This window comes from Phyllobates terribilis, unplaced genomic scaffold, assembly GCF_046119375.1.
Source record: "Phyllobates terribilis strain yellow unplaced genomic scaffold, ASM4611937v1 Scaffold_1__5_contigs__length_1240528914, whole genome shotgun sequence".
Classification (NCBI taxonomy): domain Eukaryota; kingdom Metazoa; phylum Chordata; class Amphibia; order Anura; family Dendrobatidae; genus Phyllobates; species Phyllobates terribilis.
The window spans coordinates 85,049,826-85,067,832 of NW_027362761.1; the positions used below are offsets into that span (position 1 = coordinate 85,049,826).

Below are 18,007 nucleotides of genomic sequence, written 5' to 3' on the forward strand. Positions count from 1 at the left end.
AATTCATAGTTTTGATGCCTTCAGTGTGAATGTACAATTTTCATAGTCATAAAAATACAGAAAAATCTTTAAATGAGAAGGTGTGTCCAACTTTTGGTCTGTACTGTATATCCTTGCAGATTTGTACTGAATAGATTTTTACTAATTTGGGGACATCATCCTAGTGACAATATCCAAAAACATTTTGGTAGTGCAAACAAATTTAGAATATGTACAACTGGCCACTATTGAAGGAGATTTCTGCTAACAGACAGAATACAAATTAAAAGGACCTCTCGGACTGGCTAATAATATCATTATTTTTCTTGAAATTTCAGCAAATAATGATTATGCGATACATTTGTTTGTACAATGAGATCAAATGTCAAAACAACAGTTTAAGTATATTGATATATATGAATATTAGCAAGAATTTGGCATTCAGGTAATAAATCCCATTTGTTTTTCTTATTATTATTAACCCTTCTAAAACGTCAATGTGAAATACTGGGATTTATACTTCTGGAAATATATATAAACTGCGTCTTTTACAATGAGTATCACATTTAACGATATGACGCCCCCGCTTAACGTCGGCTTACCCTCATATTTGACAAACTAGTTATGAATCTTCTGTGTTCTAATAAAACAATGCCCTTGATGTCCACTATTTATGTGAATTGATGTATGTGAGCTGCTCCTAATTGAATAAATTATGATCCAGGAATGACACTTATATAGTGTTCTTGACACAAGTATTTTTGTATCTATATTATAAGAGTTCTTTAAGGTCACGTATACCTGTTTGTTGTCTCATGGTGGTGCTTTCTTTTTGCAGCATCTATCAGGGTCAGTAAGTATAAGCCGACATTGAGAGGGGGCGCCATATCATTCCTTAGGGTGCCAACCTCAACGGCAAGGTAGGGTAACCACTAGGCCGAAATTAGGGCCATTACCCCTATTGCTCATGTCTGTGACCTATTCCTGCTTGATTATTTAAAAGCCCCGCCCCTTTATATATATTTTTCTATTAACCGCTTCCCGACCGCCCACTGTAGATAGACGTCCGCGCTGCCTGGGCTCTGTGCAGCGCGGACGTTTAAAAACGGTGGGTGGTCCCGCAGCGCTCAGGACCCCCAGGGTCCTGCAAGCACTGCAGGAGCGGTGCAGAGCGATAGCTCTGACAGGGAACATCATCGGGACCTGATTGGATCAGGTCCCAGTGATGTTAACCCTTTGCTGTCTTCTATATGCCACGATCTATAGTGATCGCCGCATATAGAAGACAGCAGGAGGAGAGGGGGTCGTCCACTTACCTCTCCGACGACCCCTGATAGCTTCCAGGACCTTGGGTTGCTATGGCAGCTGGAGGTCACATGACCGCCTCCAGCTCTGCCATATATGGTGTGCTGCCTGGCTCAGCCTGCAGCCTGCAGCTGAAGCCTGGCAGGAGACTCTGACTGTGAAAGTCAGTGAAGATCTCATGTAATGTAATAAATGTCTATTACATTACATGAGATCAGGGATCAGAAAAATAAAAATTAATGTCCCATACAGGGACTAAGTAAAAATGTAAAAAAAAGTAAAAAAAAATGTTTTGAAAGTGTTAAAAAATAAATACAAAATAAATTAAAATAAATAAATAAAATATTAAACCGATAAATCCATATATTTATGCAAAAATAAAAAAAGTACACATATTTGGTATTGCCGCATCCGAAACAACCCGAGCTATAAAACTGTCACACTAATTAACTCCTTCTGTGCACACCGTAATAAAAATAAATAAAAAACGGAGCAAAAAACTATGCTTTTTCCTCATATCGCCAAACAAAAAGTGGAAAAAAATGCGATCAAAAAGCAAAATGGAAATTAAAATGGTACCGCTGAAAACATCATTTTGTTCCACAAAAAAAACCCGCCATACAGCTCCATCAGCCGAAAAATAAAAAAGTTATAGCGCTCAGAATAAAGCAATGCAAAAAAAATATTTTTTCTATAAAATAGTTTTATTGTGTAAAAGCGCCAAAACTTAAAAAAAATATACGGAAAGTGTAGTATCGCTGTAAACGTACTGACCCGAAGAATAACGCTGCCTGATCACTTTTACCACACGCAGAACGGCATAAAAAAAAAATCAAAAAACAATTCCTGAATTGTTGGTTTTTGTTAATTTTACCTCCCAAAAAACAGAATACAAAGCGATCAAAAAATGTCCCGTACCCAAAAATGGTACCAATAAAAATGGCATCTCGTCCCGCAAAAAACAAGCCGTCACATGACTCTGTTGGACGAAATATGGAAAAATTATAGCTCTCAAAATATGGCGATGCAAAAACTAGATTTTGCAAAAAAAAATCATCTCTTAGTGTCTGACAGCTGTCAATCATAAAAACCCGATATAAATCTGGTATCTCTGTAATCGCACCGACCCGAAGAATAAAGTAATCTCATCACTTATACCGCATGAGAAACGGCGTAAAAAATAAATAAAACCAATTCTTCACCTGCTACTGATTTGTTTATTATGTCTCCCAAAGATCGCAGTATGGCTCGGCACACATTTATCCTGCGCTCTGCGCTGAGCACTTACGCCAGAGTTTCCGTGTAAATCTCGGAAATATGTGATTCAGCCGGAACCCATGACGGAAGATTCCCTGTAATGAGGCACATATAGGCCTCTGTGGATGCCGTCTGGCCTGTGATCCCACGGTGTCATTTGTTTTAGGCATGCATAAAAGTGCGGTTGGCCACAGTTTTGTGCACTTCTGAAAAAAAGGACACCACTAAACAGAGGCCAGACGGAGTCCAGAGTAACTCTGCTGCCTCATTACAGTGAATGGATCCCGTAGGGGTTTCATCTGAATTACATCACTTGGAAATTTAGATGGAAACCCCGATGTAAGTGCTCAGCCTAGAGCGCCGGATAAATGTTACGTAAAATGTTCCCAATAAATACTTCAACTCAGTCCTCAAAAAAAGCTAGTCCCCACTCAGGTCTGTCATCTGTTAAAAATATAAGGGACTTCCAAGTTACTGGTAGCAGAAAGGCTCTGGAAAAGCAAAATGGCCCTTGCCCCCCAAAAGAAATTCAGAAAATGTTGTGCTCCCAAATCCAAATGCCTATTCTACAATAATTTGTTCTCCAATTGTCAAATAGCGCTCCGTCCCCCCCAGATCTCGCCGTATGGCTGAGTGGCACGATACAGCCCTATATGGGGTATTGCCACTTTTAGAAGAAATTGTGTGACACATTTCGGCACCATTTTTACCCATTGCCCTGTGTGAAAAAGTAAAATCTGAGGGTAAAACATTTTTTTGTGGTAAAAATATAATTATGCTTTTTTCACTGCCCAATGGTATAAATTTAGAAATTAAAAAATACTTACTACTTCCCTAGATGAATTCCTTGAGAGGTGTAGTTTACAAAATGGGGTCACTTGTGGGGGTTTCTGCTGTTTCGGCATGTCAGCCACTCTTCAAATGTGACATGGTGTCTGCTGCCTATCCCAGCCAACATAGCGCACCTTTCTCTTCCGAACCCTGCCGTACACCCAAGCAGTGGTTTTCCCCCACATATGGGGTATCAGCGTACTCAGGAGAAATTGTACAACAAATGTCATGGTGCAATTTATCCTGTTACCCTTATGATAATGCAAAATTAGGGAATGAAAAAAATTTTTTGTGGGAAAACTGTGAAAATTTTATTTTTATGGCTCAACATTATAAACTTCTGTGAAGCACCTTGGGGTTCAAGGTGCTCACCACACATCTAGATATGTTCCCTAAGGGGTCTAGTTTCCAAAATGGTGTCACTTGTGGGGGGTTTCCACTGGTTAGGCACATCAGGGGCTCCCCAAATGCAACATGGCGTCCGCTAATTATTCAAACAAATTTTACATTCAAAAAGTCAAATGGCGCTCCTTTCGTTCCAAACCCTGCCGTGCGCCCAAACAGTGGTTTGCCTCCACATATGGGGTATCGTCGTGTTAAGGAGCAACTGCACAACAAATTTCATGGTGCAATTTATCCTATTACCCTTATGATAATGCAAAATTAAGGGATGAAAAACGTTTTTGTGGGAAAAATGTGAAAATTTTATTTTTACAGCTCAATATTATAAACTTCTGTGAAGCACCTTGGGGTTCAAGGTGCTCACCACACATCTAGATATGTTCCCTAAGGGGTCTAGTTTCCAAAATGGTGTCACTTGTGGGGGGTTTCCACTGTTTAGGAACATCAGGGGCTCTCCAAACGCAACATGGCGTCTGCTAATTATTCAGACAAATTTTACATTCAAAAAGTCTAATGGCGCTCCTTCCCTTCCGAGCCCTGCTGTGCGCCCAAACAGTGGTTTTCCCTCACATATGGGGTATCAGCGCGCTCAAGAGAAATTGCACAAAAAATTTTGGGGTCCATTTTTTCCTGTTACCCCTGTGAAAATAAAAAAAATTGGGTCTAAAGTAACATTTTTGTGAAAAAAGTTAAATGTTAATTTTTTTCTTCCACATTCCAAAAATTCCTGTGAAGCACCTGAAGGGTTAATAAAGTTCTTGAATGTGGTTTTGAGCACCTTGAGGGGTGCAGTTTTTAGAATGGTGCCACTTTTGGGTATTTTCTGTCATAAAGACCCCTGAAAGTGACTTCAAATATGATATGGTCCCTAAAAAAATGTTTTTGTAAATTTTGTTGGAAAAATGAGAAATCGCTGGTCAACTTTTAACCCTTATACCTCCCTAACAAAATAAAATTTTGGTTCCAAAATTGTTCTGATGTAAAGTAGACATGTGGGAAATGTTATTTATTAACTATTTTGTGTGACATATCTCTCTGATTTAAGGGCATGAAAATTCAAAGTTTGAAAATTGCAAAATTTTCCAAATTTTCACCAAATTTCACATTTTTTCACAAATAAACGCAAGTGATATCGAAGAAATTTTACCGCTGTCATGAAGTACAATATGTCCCGAAAAAACAGTCTCAGAATCAGGGGAATTCTTTGAAGTGTTCCAGAGTAATTACTTCATAAAGTGACAGTGGTCAGAATTGAAAAAATTGGCCCGGTCACGAAGGCAAAAACAGGCTCTGGTGCGAAGTGGTTAAAATTGTTGTATATAGTAGGTGGATCTCTTTATTGTTTTTGAAAATTTGGGACCTGTAAAGGTATTTTGATTTTTTGTGCTTTCTCGTGATATAGAGGTATCAATGAGAAGTTGGGCCATCCATAAGATGGCAACACGCTTCCACTAAAAAATAGGTATGTAAATCAATGTTTTTAGATGGATGATAATTTTCAAAGCAGTCAGTATCTATCTAAAACACTGATTTATATACCTATTTTTTATCTATCTATCTATTTATCTATCTATCTAAAAAAATTAAACACAAATATAATTACATTTTTTATTTAAAAAAAAGTTGCTTGTTGGCTGATAGGTCATCTTCAGCACATCAGTCATTAAATTTGTATAGTTAATTGTCGAGTTACCCTCTTATACATCATAATTAGTGATGAGCGAACGTGCTCACCACTGCTCCCTACTCGCCCAAGCATCACTGTGCTCCACAAGCTCGGGTTGCTCGGGTGGGAACTCGGGTACCCTCCCTGCATGTTTGGCGCTCTTTAGAGAGCCAATGAACATGCAGGGATTGCCTGCCATGCACTGTAATGCTGTAGACATGTTGATTGTGGGCATTACAGTGATTGGCTGGCCGTACAGCGTCATCAGGTGTATATAAGACCTGGCACTGCCATGCTCGTCACATTCTACCCCGGAAACAGGCAGAGTATGGAGAGATGCTGCTGAGTCAGGAAGAAATTTGCTTCTTTATAGTTAGTATAGGTATTCCACAACATATTTACAATATATATCCATCTGAACTAACAGTCCTTCTGAGAACTAATCCACCTGTATATATTTAGTGGTGATAGCAGGAGTTAAGCAGGCAGGCAGTGGATGTGGCAAACTGAAGTGCATATAGTGCAAGAGGGTCTATTGAACGTCCTGTTAGTATAGGTAATCCACAACATATATATATATATATATATATATATCCATCTGAACTAACAGTCCTTCTGAGGACTAATCCAGCTGCATATAATCAGTGCTAGGCATGTGTATGTGGCAGACTGCAATGTATGATACAGCACAAGAGGCGAGAGTGTCCATTGAACATCCTGTCTGCTGCTGTAATAATTACAGATATTTGTAGATATAGCCCCAGATATCAGGGGCCAGGGATTTTTTTTTTATATTAATCCTGGTTATTTGCTTAAAAAGAAATCCAGAGTATACCATTTTTCTGCTCCGTTTGCTTGTTCTCACTGCTGAATAAAGCCAGATCTGTTACATATTTCAGCGATAAAAATCCAGAAATTTAAACTGAACGTGGAAAATATTGGCCTGCTTTTCCACTCTGTTGCAGTGTGTCTGTCAAATTATTCACACTAGGTGTCTGTGAAGATTAGTATTAGTAAATTGCAGATCTGCTATTTAAAACCGTGGTCCTCTGTCAGACATAATACCTATAAGACTGTTCCAAAATCCGACATTTCTTCCATTTTCATTCCGTTTCAGTGTGTCGGTCAAGCTATTCACACTAGGTGTCTGTGAAAAATAGAATTAGCAAATTACAGGCCTGCTATTTAATATTGTGGTTCTCTGTCAGACATAACACCTATAAAAGTGTTCCAAAATCAGACATTTCTTCCATTTTCATTCTGTTGCACTGTGTCGGTCAAGCTATTCACACTAGTTGTCTGTGAAGATTAGTGTTAGCAAATTACATGACTGCTATTTAAAACCGTGGTTCTCTGTCAGACATAACACCTATGAGAGTGTTTCAAAATCAGCTATTTCTTCCATTTTCATTTTGTTGCAGTGTATCGGTCAAGCTATTCACATTAGGTCTCTGTGTAGAATTGTAATAGTAAATTACAAGCCTGCTATTTAAAACTGTGGTTCTCTGTCAGACATATCACCTATAAGACTGTTCCAAAATCAGCCATTTCCTCCATTTCCATTCTGTTGCAGTGTGTAAGTCAAGCTATTCACACTAGGTCTCTGTGTGAAATAATGGTAGTAAATTACAGGCCTGCTATTTAAAATTATTGTTCTCTGTCAGACATATCACATATGACTGCGTTCCAAAATCAGCCATTTCTCGTGAACGTGGAAAATATTGTCCTCCATTAAAAAAGGGCAAGGTGCGTGGGAAGGAACGGGGAAGTGGACGTGATAGTGATGGTGCATGCAGAGGCCGAGGACATAGCCGTGGGAAAGCTGAAATTGTGTCACAACAAACACCCACATCTTGTCGCTTGACCTTCCTGTCCCAATCACTAGGGGACCCCAGTACACCACTATTGAACCCAGAGCAGTGTCAAAATGTTGTTGGTTGTATAGCAGATAATGCATCCAGTCACTTTGCCACCACCACCCTGTCTTCCACACGGTCAAGTCTCAGTAGCGGTGAGTCTGGACTGCATATTCCTCACCCTGATCCTCTTTCCTCTCACCATGCCAGGTACCCGGAGACAACTGATTCTGACACTCAGAAGAGCTGTTCACATTTCCATTTGTGGATTCGGGCCTCTCGCCCGGCCAGCTTCAAACGAGTCAAGAGGAGAAAGTGTGTAGCGATGGCCAAATATTTGAGCAGCCACGGTGACACAAAGGCGATGGTGGGAAAGTGCAATTACTGTCGCAAGAGGTGGATGATGATGATGATGAGACACAATTGCCAGAAAATCAGGAGGAGGACCAGGGTGCGGAAGTGGAAGACGAAGTGGTGGATGATATAGTATCTGACCCAACCTGGCAGGGGGACATACAGAGCAAGGACAGCAGCACACGGGGGGGGAGGCATAGCACCACAACAGGCAGGAAGAAGCAGTGTGGTGGCAGCAGACATAAAGAGGGAAAGCATTCCTCATAACGTCAACACAATGGAAGTTGCGAGTACAACTGTTAGATCTTAACGAGTCTAGTTATTTTTTAAAGACTCAGCAGATAGCCTCAAATAGGCCATTTGCACCACCTGCCAGGCCAGCATCAGCAACGGTAACAAAACTAGCTCCTGACCACCAGCAGTATGATCAGGCACATGGCAGCAAAGCACCTGACCAAGTGGGCTAAACCCCAGGGTTCACCAACAGTGTCTGAGAGTGACACCACTGCTTGTTCCGCTGTTGTGCATGCACACCAATCCCCTGTCCATAGTACAGATGCCTCTCGGCCTGCACCTGTGGTTGCACACTCTCAACTAGCACCATCAGCAAGCATGTCCACGACTTGTCCCAGTGCGGCGTTCAGATGTCCTTATACCAGTCCATGGAACGCAAGCGCAAATACGCAGCCAACGCCCCACAGGCCACACTACTAAATTCACACATTTCACGAATGCTTGCCTTTTAGGCTCATGGAGATGGATGCTTTCCAAAACCTGATTGCGGCAGCCATCCCTCAGTACTCGGTCCCCAGCCTTCACTATTTCTCCCGGTGTGCCATCCCCGCATTACACGAGCACGTGTCCCGCAACATTAGATGTGCCCTCAACAACGTAATTACTGGGAAACTCCACCTAACCACGGACACGTGGACAAGTGCTTGTGGGCAGGGAAGGTACATCTCACTTAGGGCACACTGGGTTAATATAGTGGAAGCCGGGACCCAGTTGGACCTTGGGGATGAATATGTCCTCCCGACGCCAAGGATTGCGCGCCCTGGGTCAATCAGGGTTTCCCCCACTTTCTACAGCTTCTACACCTCCTCCTCTTCAGCCTCCATCTCCGAAATGAACACATCAGTGGCAAGCTGGAAGAACTGCAGCACTGCCTCGGCCAAGCGGCAACAGGCTGTGCTGAAGCTAATATGCTTAGGTGACAAACCGCACAACGCTGAAGAGTTGTGGACAGCTCTGAAAGAGCAGGCAGATCTGTGGCTGGCACCACTGACTCTACAGCCAGGCATGGTCGTGTGTGACAATGGCCGGAACCTGATGGCGACTCTGAGGTGAGGCGAGCTCAAACACGAACCATTCCTGGCCCATGCGCTTAACCTCGTGGTTCAGCGGTTTCTCGAATGCTACCCGGATATGCTTGTCAAAGTACGCTGCCTGTGATCCCCATTTTAGAAAGTCAGCTACAGCTTCAGCCGCCCTTGCTGTGCTTCAGCAGCATTTGCAGCTTCAGCTCACCAACTTATCTGCGATGTCCCCAAGCGTTGGAACTCTACATTGCAGATGTTGGGAAGGATTTGTGAGCAGAAGAGGGCAGTTGTTGACTACCAGCTTCAACAAGGCCGTCAGTATTCAGGTCAGACTCCACGCATAAAACCTCAGGAGTGAACATGGATGTCAGACTTATGTACCATCCTCCAAAGCATTTAGGACTCCAAGAAGATGCTGAGCAGTGATGACGCCATAATTAGCATCACCACCCCCCTTCTCTCTCTTCTGAAATACTCTCTGCTCACAATTAAAAAAGATGCATTGCAGGCGGTGCACGATGAGATGAAGCAAGGAACCATACAGGGTGATTCCACACAGCCCAGCCTCATCTCATACCGACGCGGATTGGGTGACAATGAGGAAGAGGAGGAAGTAAAAGAGCTAGTTTCCTGCGCTATAGATGGTACTACCTGCACAACTGTCATACCGTATGTCCAGCGTGGCTGGCCTGAGGACAGGGAGCAGGAGGAAGAGGAGGAGGATGAGGAGGAAAGCATTGTCAGTTGTCCTCTTGGTGAGGACATGGAAGTCTTGCACACATGGCTGAGTTTATGTTACGCTGCCTTTCCCATGACCTTCGAGTTGTCCAAATTTTTGGTGACAGTCATTATTGGTTGGTGACACTTCTAGACCCAGCCTAACAGGAGAACTTTCTGTCTCTTATTCCCAAGCAGGACATACCTAATTAAATGGGGCAGTACGAGAAGGCCCTTGTTGAGGAATTATTAAAAAAATTCCCATCTGAAAACGCTGGCGGCAGGGGTCACAGATCGTTGAACAACCAATGAGTACAGGTGAGAGAGACACCAATGCAACCGAGAAGAGACAGAGGAACACTGTCAAAGTTCTGGGACAGTTTTCTCAGACCCTCCCATCCCTGATGCGCGGGGTACTATCCCAAGGAGGGAAAAGTTGCAGAAGATGCTGAGGGAGTACCTTGCCGACCGTACCAACATCCTCCGTGATTCCTCTGTGCCTTATAGTTATTTTGTATCCAAGCTGGACACGTGGCATGAACTGGCTCTCTACGCCTTGGAGGTCCTGGCCTGCCCTGCCGCCACCTGCTGCCAGCGTTTTGTCAGAGCGGGTTTTTAGTGCCACCGGTGGACTTAAACCCACCGGTTCATCCGCCTTTCAACTGAAAATGCTGACAGGCTGACTCTTATAAAAATGAACAAGGGCTGGATTGGGCCAGACTTCTCAACACCACCGAATGATAGCAGCGTAACATAAACTCAACTACAGTGTCTTTTTTTTGGGAGGTCTAACTCTATTCCCATGCACCTCTGTCTTCACACCCAGACATGGGTATACGCTTCCTGATTTTGTCTATTGCTCTTGTCCTCTTCCTTCTCCGCATCCTCATCCTTCACCACCATATCACCACCATATGTACCATATCAACATATCTGCGTTTCTTGCAAGGGACTTTGGAGTTCCTACAAATTTTTAGCAGCCGTTGCTTCACTGCATAGGCAAACAGGATGGGAGACACATTTCCTAATAATGGGAACATTGTTTTCAGGAGGTCCTCCGACCTCTATGTCTCTTGCAAGGGACATTGGAGGTCCTCCAAATTTTTGGCAGCTTTTGCATTCACTACATAGGCAAACAGTATGGGAGAAACACTTCCCAATAATGGGAACATTGTTTTCAGGAGGCCCTCCAACCTCTATGTCTCTTGCAAGGGGCATTGGAGTGCCTCTAAATTTTTGATAGCCATTGCAGTCACTGCATAGGCAAACAGTATGGGAGACCTTCTCCTTTCTAATGGGAATATGTCGTTGCTGAGGCCCACATCTATGTGTCTTTACATTGTTTGTGGGTTTTTTCCTAAATTTTGGCAGCCGTTGGACTGCATACCCTATAACTGAATAGCAGACCCTCTCCTTTCTAATGGGAACATGTCATACTTATTACTGTGGCCCAACTCAATGTGTCTTTAAATTGTTAGTGGGGTTTTTCCCAAATTTCGGCAGCCCTTTCAGTCACAACATGGGTATTACCACTATAGGAGACCCTCTCCTTTTTAATTGGAACATTTTTTTTACTAAGACCCTCCTCTTTATCTCTCCAAAGGGGTATTGGGTTGTGTCCAAATTTTTAGCAGCCATTGCAGTCACTGCATACACAATAACAGTAAAGGAGACCCACTTGTTAATAATGGGAACAACAAAGCATAGCTGGCTGATGGCTCTCTAACAATAGCGCGGGCCGACTGCTGGCCCTTTTAGATTAGTAAGGCTGTAAAAATAGTGTATGTGAATTTCACAATCGATCTTTCATAAATGAAACAGGATGTGTTTGATGATATTTCACACACTACATGGATAGATAAGATTGTAAAATGGTAAAATGACATTTCCCAGTGACTGCATTTGTCTTGGTTGTAAGCAATGCAAAAGTGTAAAAACGCATTAAAAAAGCTACATGTGAACATAGCCCAAGGTGTGGAGGAGCTTTTTTGTTTTGTATATTTATTTTGTCTTATATACATGTCATTACCCTCTAAAGGATGTTCCTTAACATATTTCCCAGGAAAATCCATTTTGGTTTCGTTTTTGTATGTTTTATTGTGATTCCGTAAAAGTGGCGTAATACCTCTGACAACGTTGCTGACAGCAGTGAATTGGGAGTCAGAAACACTTACAGGGGTCTTCCCCATACTGTTCCATGTCATTAGAGCACTATTCCCATTGATTTGGGCAATTTTTAGGCCCTCTGCAGACCGCCAGGGGGAGCCGCCGGAAAAATGCTCGTGTTTCCCATAGACTTACATTGAGCTTGTTACTTGGATGAAGCACTCGAGCATTCCAATTTGCTCGACTCGAATGAGTGCCCGAGCATTAGTGCTCACTCATCACTAATCATTATAGCTTGCTGCATTGTCATATCTTTGTCATATTTAGAAAGACTACATCTGTGAATATTATTGGGGCTAATTATCATGTGTTATACCCCATAAATTCAAAAAAAGACATCTGAAAATGAAAAAACACATACTCTGTGCTGAATTTTGAGACATTTACGTTTTGACTTCACTTTTGACATTTAAAAAAAAAGCATGTAGGTCCTTGCAAGAGGGGGCAAATTTAATAAAATGTATGCTAAAAATGTATGGCATTTATAACATAGACATAGATTTACTTTTCTAGTTCATGGGCAAAGGTGTCACAAATTTATTTAGATGTCTTTGCCTCTTAATACATTTGCAGCACTTTACTCCAGAGTACTCTGGACTTTGATCAATGTATTAAATGAAGATCAACGTAAATGCCCCACAATATGTCTATTTTCTATACTTTCCCCTTGCTTTCATATACTTATTTCTTTCACTTTCAGAGAACTGGCAATTCTGAAAAGGTTACAGTAATCAAGACATGACAAGATAAAAGTAGAAATTGCATTTTTCATGAGAAAGAGGAAAATTCAATCACAGTTACTGAAGAACTGGCTATCAAAAATGCATATGTCTTTCCATGCAACTGCCAGTGACAACATTTGATATTTGCATATAAGAATGTTAAGCAGTGGAGCACTTATTAAAAATGTATTACCTCCCTACTTTTTCAATGATAGATCATACTAACTGACAACTCTTCCACTACAGTGTGATCTTCAGCATTTAATTACACAAAAATCCTATAAAGCCTACATAGCATTACGCAAAACTATAAATAATGAACCTATATTAAGTTTGACCTACCTTAGGGTCGTGTATTCCAGAAAGCTCCTCATAAATTTTTTCCCCCACCATGACAGCTGCCAAATTAGCAGTATATGTTGACAGACAAAACAAACAAAATATAGCCCACAGATTCATAAGAAATCTTCCAGTCCAGCATTTAGGAGTTTTGATAGCAGCTGTCCTGCCAAATAATATGGCATAACACACATTTAGTGCAGATGAGAAGGAAAAAACTTTGCTACGGTTCCGGCCATTTGGGGTCATACCAAAAGGGCTTTTCCATTCATACAGTGTTAGAAAAACTGCAGTGATATGAAGAGATACAAAAATCCCCAGCCACATTGTCCAATGAAGTGGCCACATAAAAGCTCCAATTGGTGCTGCTGTATCTTTAGTCCTTACTAAGATACCTAGACTTGTCGAAAAGAAGGGACTTGTAAAATCAATTACTTGACTTCTTGCTGTATTAATGCTAAATGAGGTCACAGCCATGTGAGCTGTGCCACTGAGAAGATCTCCCACAAGTCCTGTCCAATGACCATTCTTCCATGCCCCATACTTGCCATCACCAACGATATATAAATCAAAGTCAAAGTTTAAATCTTCTGCCAATTTTTCCAACAGATCAATGCAATAACCATAGCAACACTTTTTGTACTCAATTGGCACCGAATCATTGCCACTTTGCAAACTTTCAAAAAGACTGTCTAATACTCCAGAGTCATTAGTCATGGGATCTAAGCAAAGCTGTCCTGCTGGGCATTGGCCATCACCATCTACATTTCTTGTAAAGACAAATGGAGGTTCGACCAAAGTCACAACTCTAAGGTGCAGTCTTGCCGGCTGTTGATAATAATTTTTGTGCCTCTGAGCCTGATCTGGCCACAGTCCATAATCCATGATAATTTTTTTATCCTTCCAGCTTCCAAGTCGAGTCCACATAGGATTTCCTACTGGATCATGCTGTAAGTTCCAGATAAAATAATGATTTTCTGAGTTGATAATCGAAGAGTCTATAACTTTGATATGGCCACTAACACCACTGAAAGATGTGTTTGTCAAAAACCTGTGAAAATGAAATGAAGCATTAATTAATAACAAGTTAAAGTTGAAACTTATTATAATAAAGAAATCCAGGTGTGATACACTATAGAGAATTAATTTGTTCTTCAGTAACTTCATGCTAATTCTTTGGTTTTATCTTCCCAATTACTATGCAAAACTAACTCATAGTCCAGAGAAATAATTTATAGTTTCATAGTTTTAGGCTATGTGCCCACGATGCAGATGTAATGCATTTCCGCAGCGGCATTTCTGCCGCGGAAACGCATTAAAAACGCTTGTTAAGATGTCTGCCATGTTTCCCAATGATAATCCGCATGTGCAGTGCACATGCTGTGGAAATTTCCGCTGCGGATTATCATTGTGGAAAAATACGCAGCACAACCATTTCTTGTGCGATTTTGTGGCGAAATTGCCACCATTGACTTGCATTGAATCGCATAACTTACGCATGTATACATGCAGATGTTATGCTGTTCAATGTGTGGATGGTACCCGGGTCTGGAGAAGAGGAGACTCTCATCAGACCCAGGTACCATCGTACCTGCAAGTTAAAAAAGAATCTAAAGTAAAAAATAAAAAAAAATATTCATACACACCTCTCCGGCGGCCCCCGGTCTCCTCCCGGCGACGATCATCTCTCCTAGGCGGCCCGTGGTGTACTGGCAGGACCTGCGGTGACGTAATTTAGTCAGCTGATGGTCATGCGACCGCTGTCAGGTGATGGTCGCGTGACCATCAGCTGATTAAATGACGTCACCGCAGGTCCTGTCAGAACACTGCGGGCGGCCGAGGAGAGGATCGTCACCGGGAGGAGACCGGGTGCCGCCGGAGAGGTGAACATAAGGTTTTTTATAGATTTAACTTTTTTTTTTTTTTTTACTATGGATGCAGCATTTGCAAGCAGAACTCTCTGGTCACACAATATAAATCCATGCCACTTGCCAAGCCCTTTCCTAAGTGATGCTCAAAATTGATTGGAAAAGCGCTTGAAAAAACGCATGCATAAACGCATGTAAAAAACGCTTAAAAAATGCTTCTCCCTGGCAGAACAAACGCATGTTAATCTGCATGCGTTTTTTTTTTGCCAGTGAGAGGAAAAAACACTCAGGAAATTTCTGCTTGCAATCTGCATCATGGGCACATAGCCTTAAGGTTAAAAGAAGACACAAGTCCGTCAAGTTCAACCTATTATCTAACATGTTGATCGATAGGAAGGCAAAAATATCATGCCACCAAGCTAATTGCCCTATTTTAAAATGCCTACACGACTCCATATATTTCAATTAGACTAGTTTCCGGGATCAACATCTCATCGCAGAATATGCTACCCATATACTGTAATATTATAATTATCAAGAAAGGCATTTAGGCATTTAGGCCCTCTTTTAACCCGTTTAGTGATAGTGATACAGACACAACAAGTTGTGAAAGAGGGTACCATAGTTGCACTGCTCTTACAGTAAAGAATTGCTTTGTGAGAGGATGATTAAATCTTCTTTCCTCTAGATGTAGTGCATGCCTTCTTGTCCTCATTGTAGGCCTAGGTCTAAAACTATTATTACACCGATCTCTGTACTGTCCCCCCATATATTTGCTCATTGTAATAAGATCGCCACTAAGCCTCATTTTTCCAAATGATATAACCCCACGTTTAACAAACTGTCTTAGTGCTGAAGTTCACCCATTTGGTTAATAACCTTGGTCGCTCTTCTCTGCACCCACACTCGTTCTGTTATATTCTTCTTATATACTACAGCCCAAAATTGTATTGTGAATATTCTAGTGGGCCCCACTAGTGACTTGTAAAGAGACAAAATTATGTTTCTGCCATGACCATTTTGCTTCTTTTAATGCATTCTGTCACTATATTTACTTTGGCAGCAGTTTTAAGTGACCTGGTAATTTTATTGCTCTCATCAAAATTGTGCTGGATAGCAATTTAATATGTGTGTATACAGTGTCTTATAGGCATTTATTGGTGTCCACCACCAGTGGTAACATTAACATTTTATCCTGAAGGTTATAACCAATGAGTTTATCTGCTCACCACACAGGCTATATATCTTTTTTATAAATTCATCGCTTATATACTGGTTGACCAAATAACCTGATTGGTTTTGAGGGTTTTACTGTCTGTATGCCTGCATGCATCGGACTTATGTGTATTTATACTACCAATTAATGTTAATCATTTTTAAAATCCAGTTGGGTTTTAGTAACACATGTTCACAATATATGCTAATGATTTTGTCCATAGTGGCATTACTGGAGTGTGCTTGCAACCATTTTTACTATCATTCACTTTTATCTATATTTTCATTTTGGTTGCCTGTTCCTTCAGTGGCCACCTGTGCAGCGATTGTTGAACATATTGCGCCTGTGTGTTTTGGGTTGTACACTTTTTACTTTGTTAGCGCAGTGGTAATTTATTTTTATTTCCTTTTACCTTTTTTTGAATACTTACAAGGATGTACTTTCCCCACTTGCAGCCTTATTAGTCATGGCTCTTGATGAGTGAATATGCATGGGTGTTTTTGTTATTACATAGACTATGTCTTCCAAGGCCTCACAAATAGCCGAGACAAGAATCCTGCTTTTTATTAGCTCAAAGTTAAGCCCACAGACGTCCCGTTGCTGAGCTCATGTGGAGGTGTATTGTGTGATGTGAAGGGTCTGTTAGAATTTTATGAGATCCCCAACTTACAGAATATCTTCGCCCCTGTAGGTTCCAGGAGGTAGATATTGACGTCATATTTCTTATCATGATTTTACCGTTACATAAAGATCAAACATGGCCTGATTCACTTCATCTATCGGACTGTTATTAAGTTAGAGCGGTTCTAGTGGCCCAACAGTGATGTGAGTGAATGTGTCACGTCCGTCCTTTCACTAAAAATCTATATCCCATAAATATAGGATACAAAACCCTAAAATTCATATCTGGACAATGGAGACACAACGTCTGGAACCACCTCAGACTAATTCTTTGAACCCAGGATGCTTATTCTTTGAACCCAGCCTCTGCACTTCTTCTCCCCTGTGTAAACAAATCTCACAACTTACTGCTTTACCCCGGCAGATATTCTGCTTTAATCACCTCTGCAAGGCAGGAGGTCTCTGCTTCAAAGGTTGGTTTAATTAGTTTCTCACTCCCTGGCTATAATTAATCCCACTTCAAAAGGAAGGTTGGCATGTTAGTTCTTCTCTAGTTATAGGTAGTTTTCCCTTTTCCTCATATGTTCAATGTGAGGGGGGCATGTCTTTTCCCTGGTGATGTCTTATGGATCTTAATTTTCCTCTATGACACTAATACTGATAGAAAGTGTTAACAATCTGTATTAAATCGATAACCCATAAGGGGGTTGAACATTTTAAAGGCAGCATAGTGAAGGGGGAGTTATTTCATAAATCAGGATAGACTGTAAAATATTGTATATTAATCAAGCTGTCAGGCACTTTCTATATATTAATGTCATATGCTCCTGTCATGTCTGGTACAAATAACTGCCTTTATATCCGTGCATTCATAGGCAAGGAGATACTTTACATATATCAAATGACAATGCATGTTGCCGATTAGGAGCTCAAAATTTCTGAAGACATCCTATGAATATGTAACTTTTAAAGTTAGGGTATGATATTTATATAGAAAGGTTCTGGTAGAAATGAAAACCTTAACTTTCTCAATTTTACTTGTACTTTTTTCAAATGAATTTGTTGAAAGAATTTACTCACTCCCTTGGCCACCCAGAAGCTCCCACCCATAATTAATGGGGATAATTTGATTAACACTATTATACAGTAGGTACGTAAAGTATTCAGACCCTTTTAAATTTTTCACGCTTTGTTTCATTGCAGTCATTATGTAAATTCTAAAAAGTTCATTTTTTTCTCATTAATTTACACTCTGCACCCCTTCTTGACTGAAAAAAAAACATAAATGTTGAAATTTTTGCAAATTTATTAAAAAAGAAAAACTGAAGTATCACATAGTCATAAGTTTTCAGACCCTTTGCTCAGTATTGAGTAGAAGCACCCTTTTGA

The 18,007-nt window shown here is 40.9% G+C and overlaps 1 protein-coding gene across 2 annotated transcripts in view; it reads right to left on the reverse strand.

Moving 5' to 3' along the window:
* Nucleotides 1-18,007, reverse strand: part of GRIN3A (glutamate ionotropic receptor NMDA type subunit 3A) — an 847,513-nt gene that overhangs the window by 509,942 nt on the left and 319,564 nt on the right. For both annotated transcript variants that reach the window (XM_073664672.1, XM_073664682.1), the window contains exon 4: nucleotides 12,917-13,964. In XM_073664672.1, coding sequence (XP_073520773.1) covers nucleotides 12,917-13,964 — 1,048 coding nt within the window. The remainder of the gene's footprint in view (nucleotides 1-12,916; nucleotides 13,965-18,007) is intronic.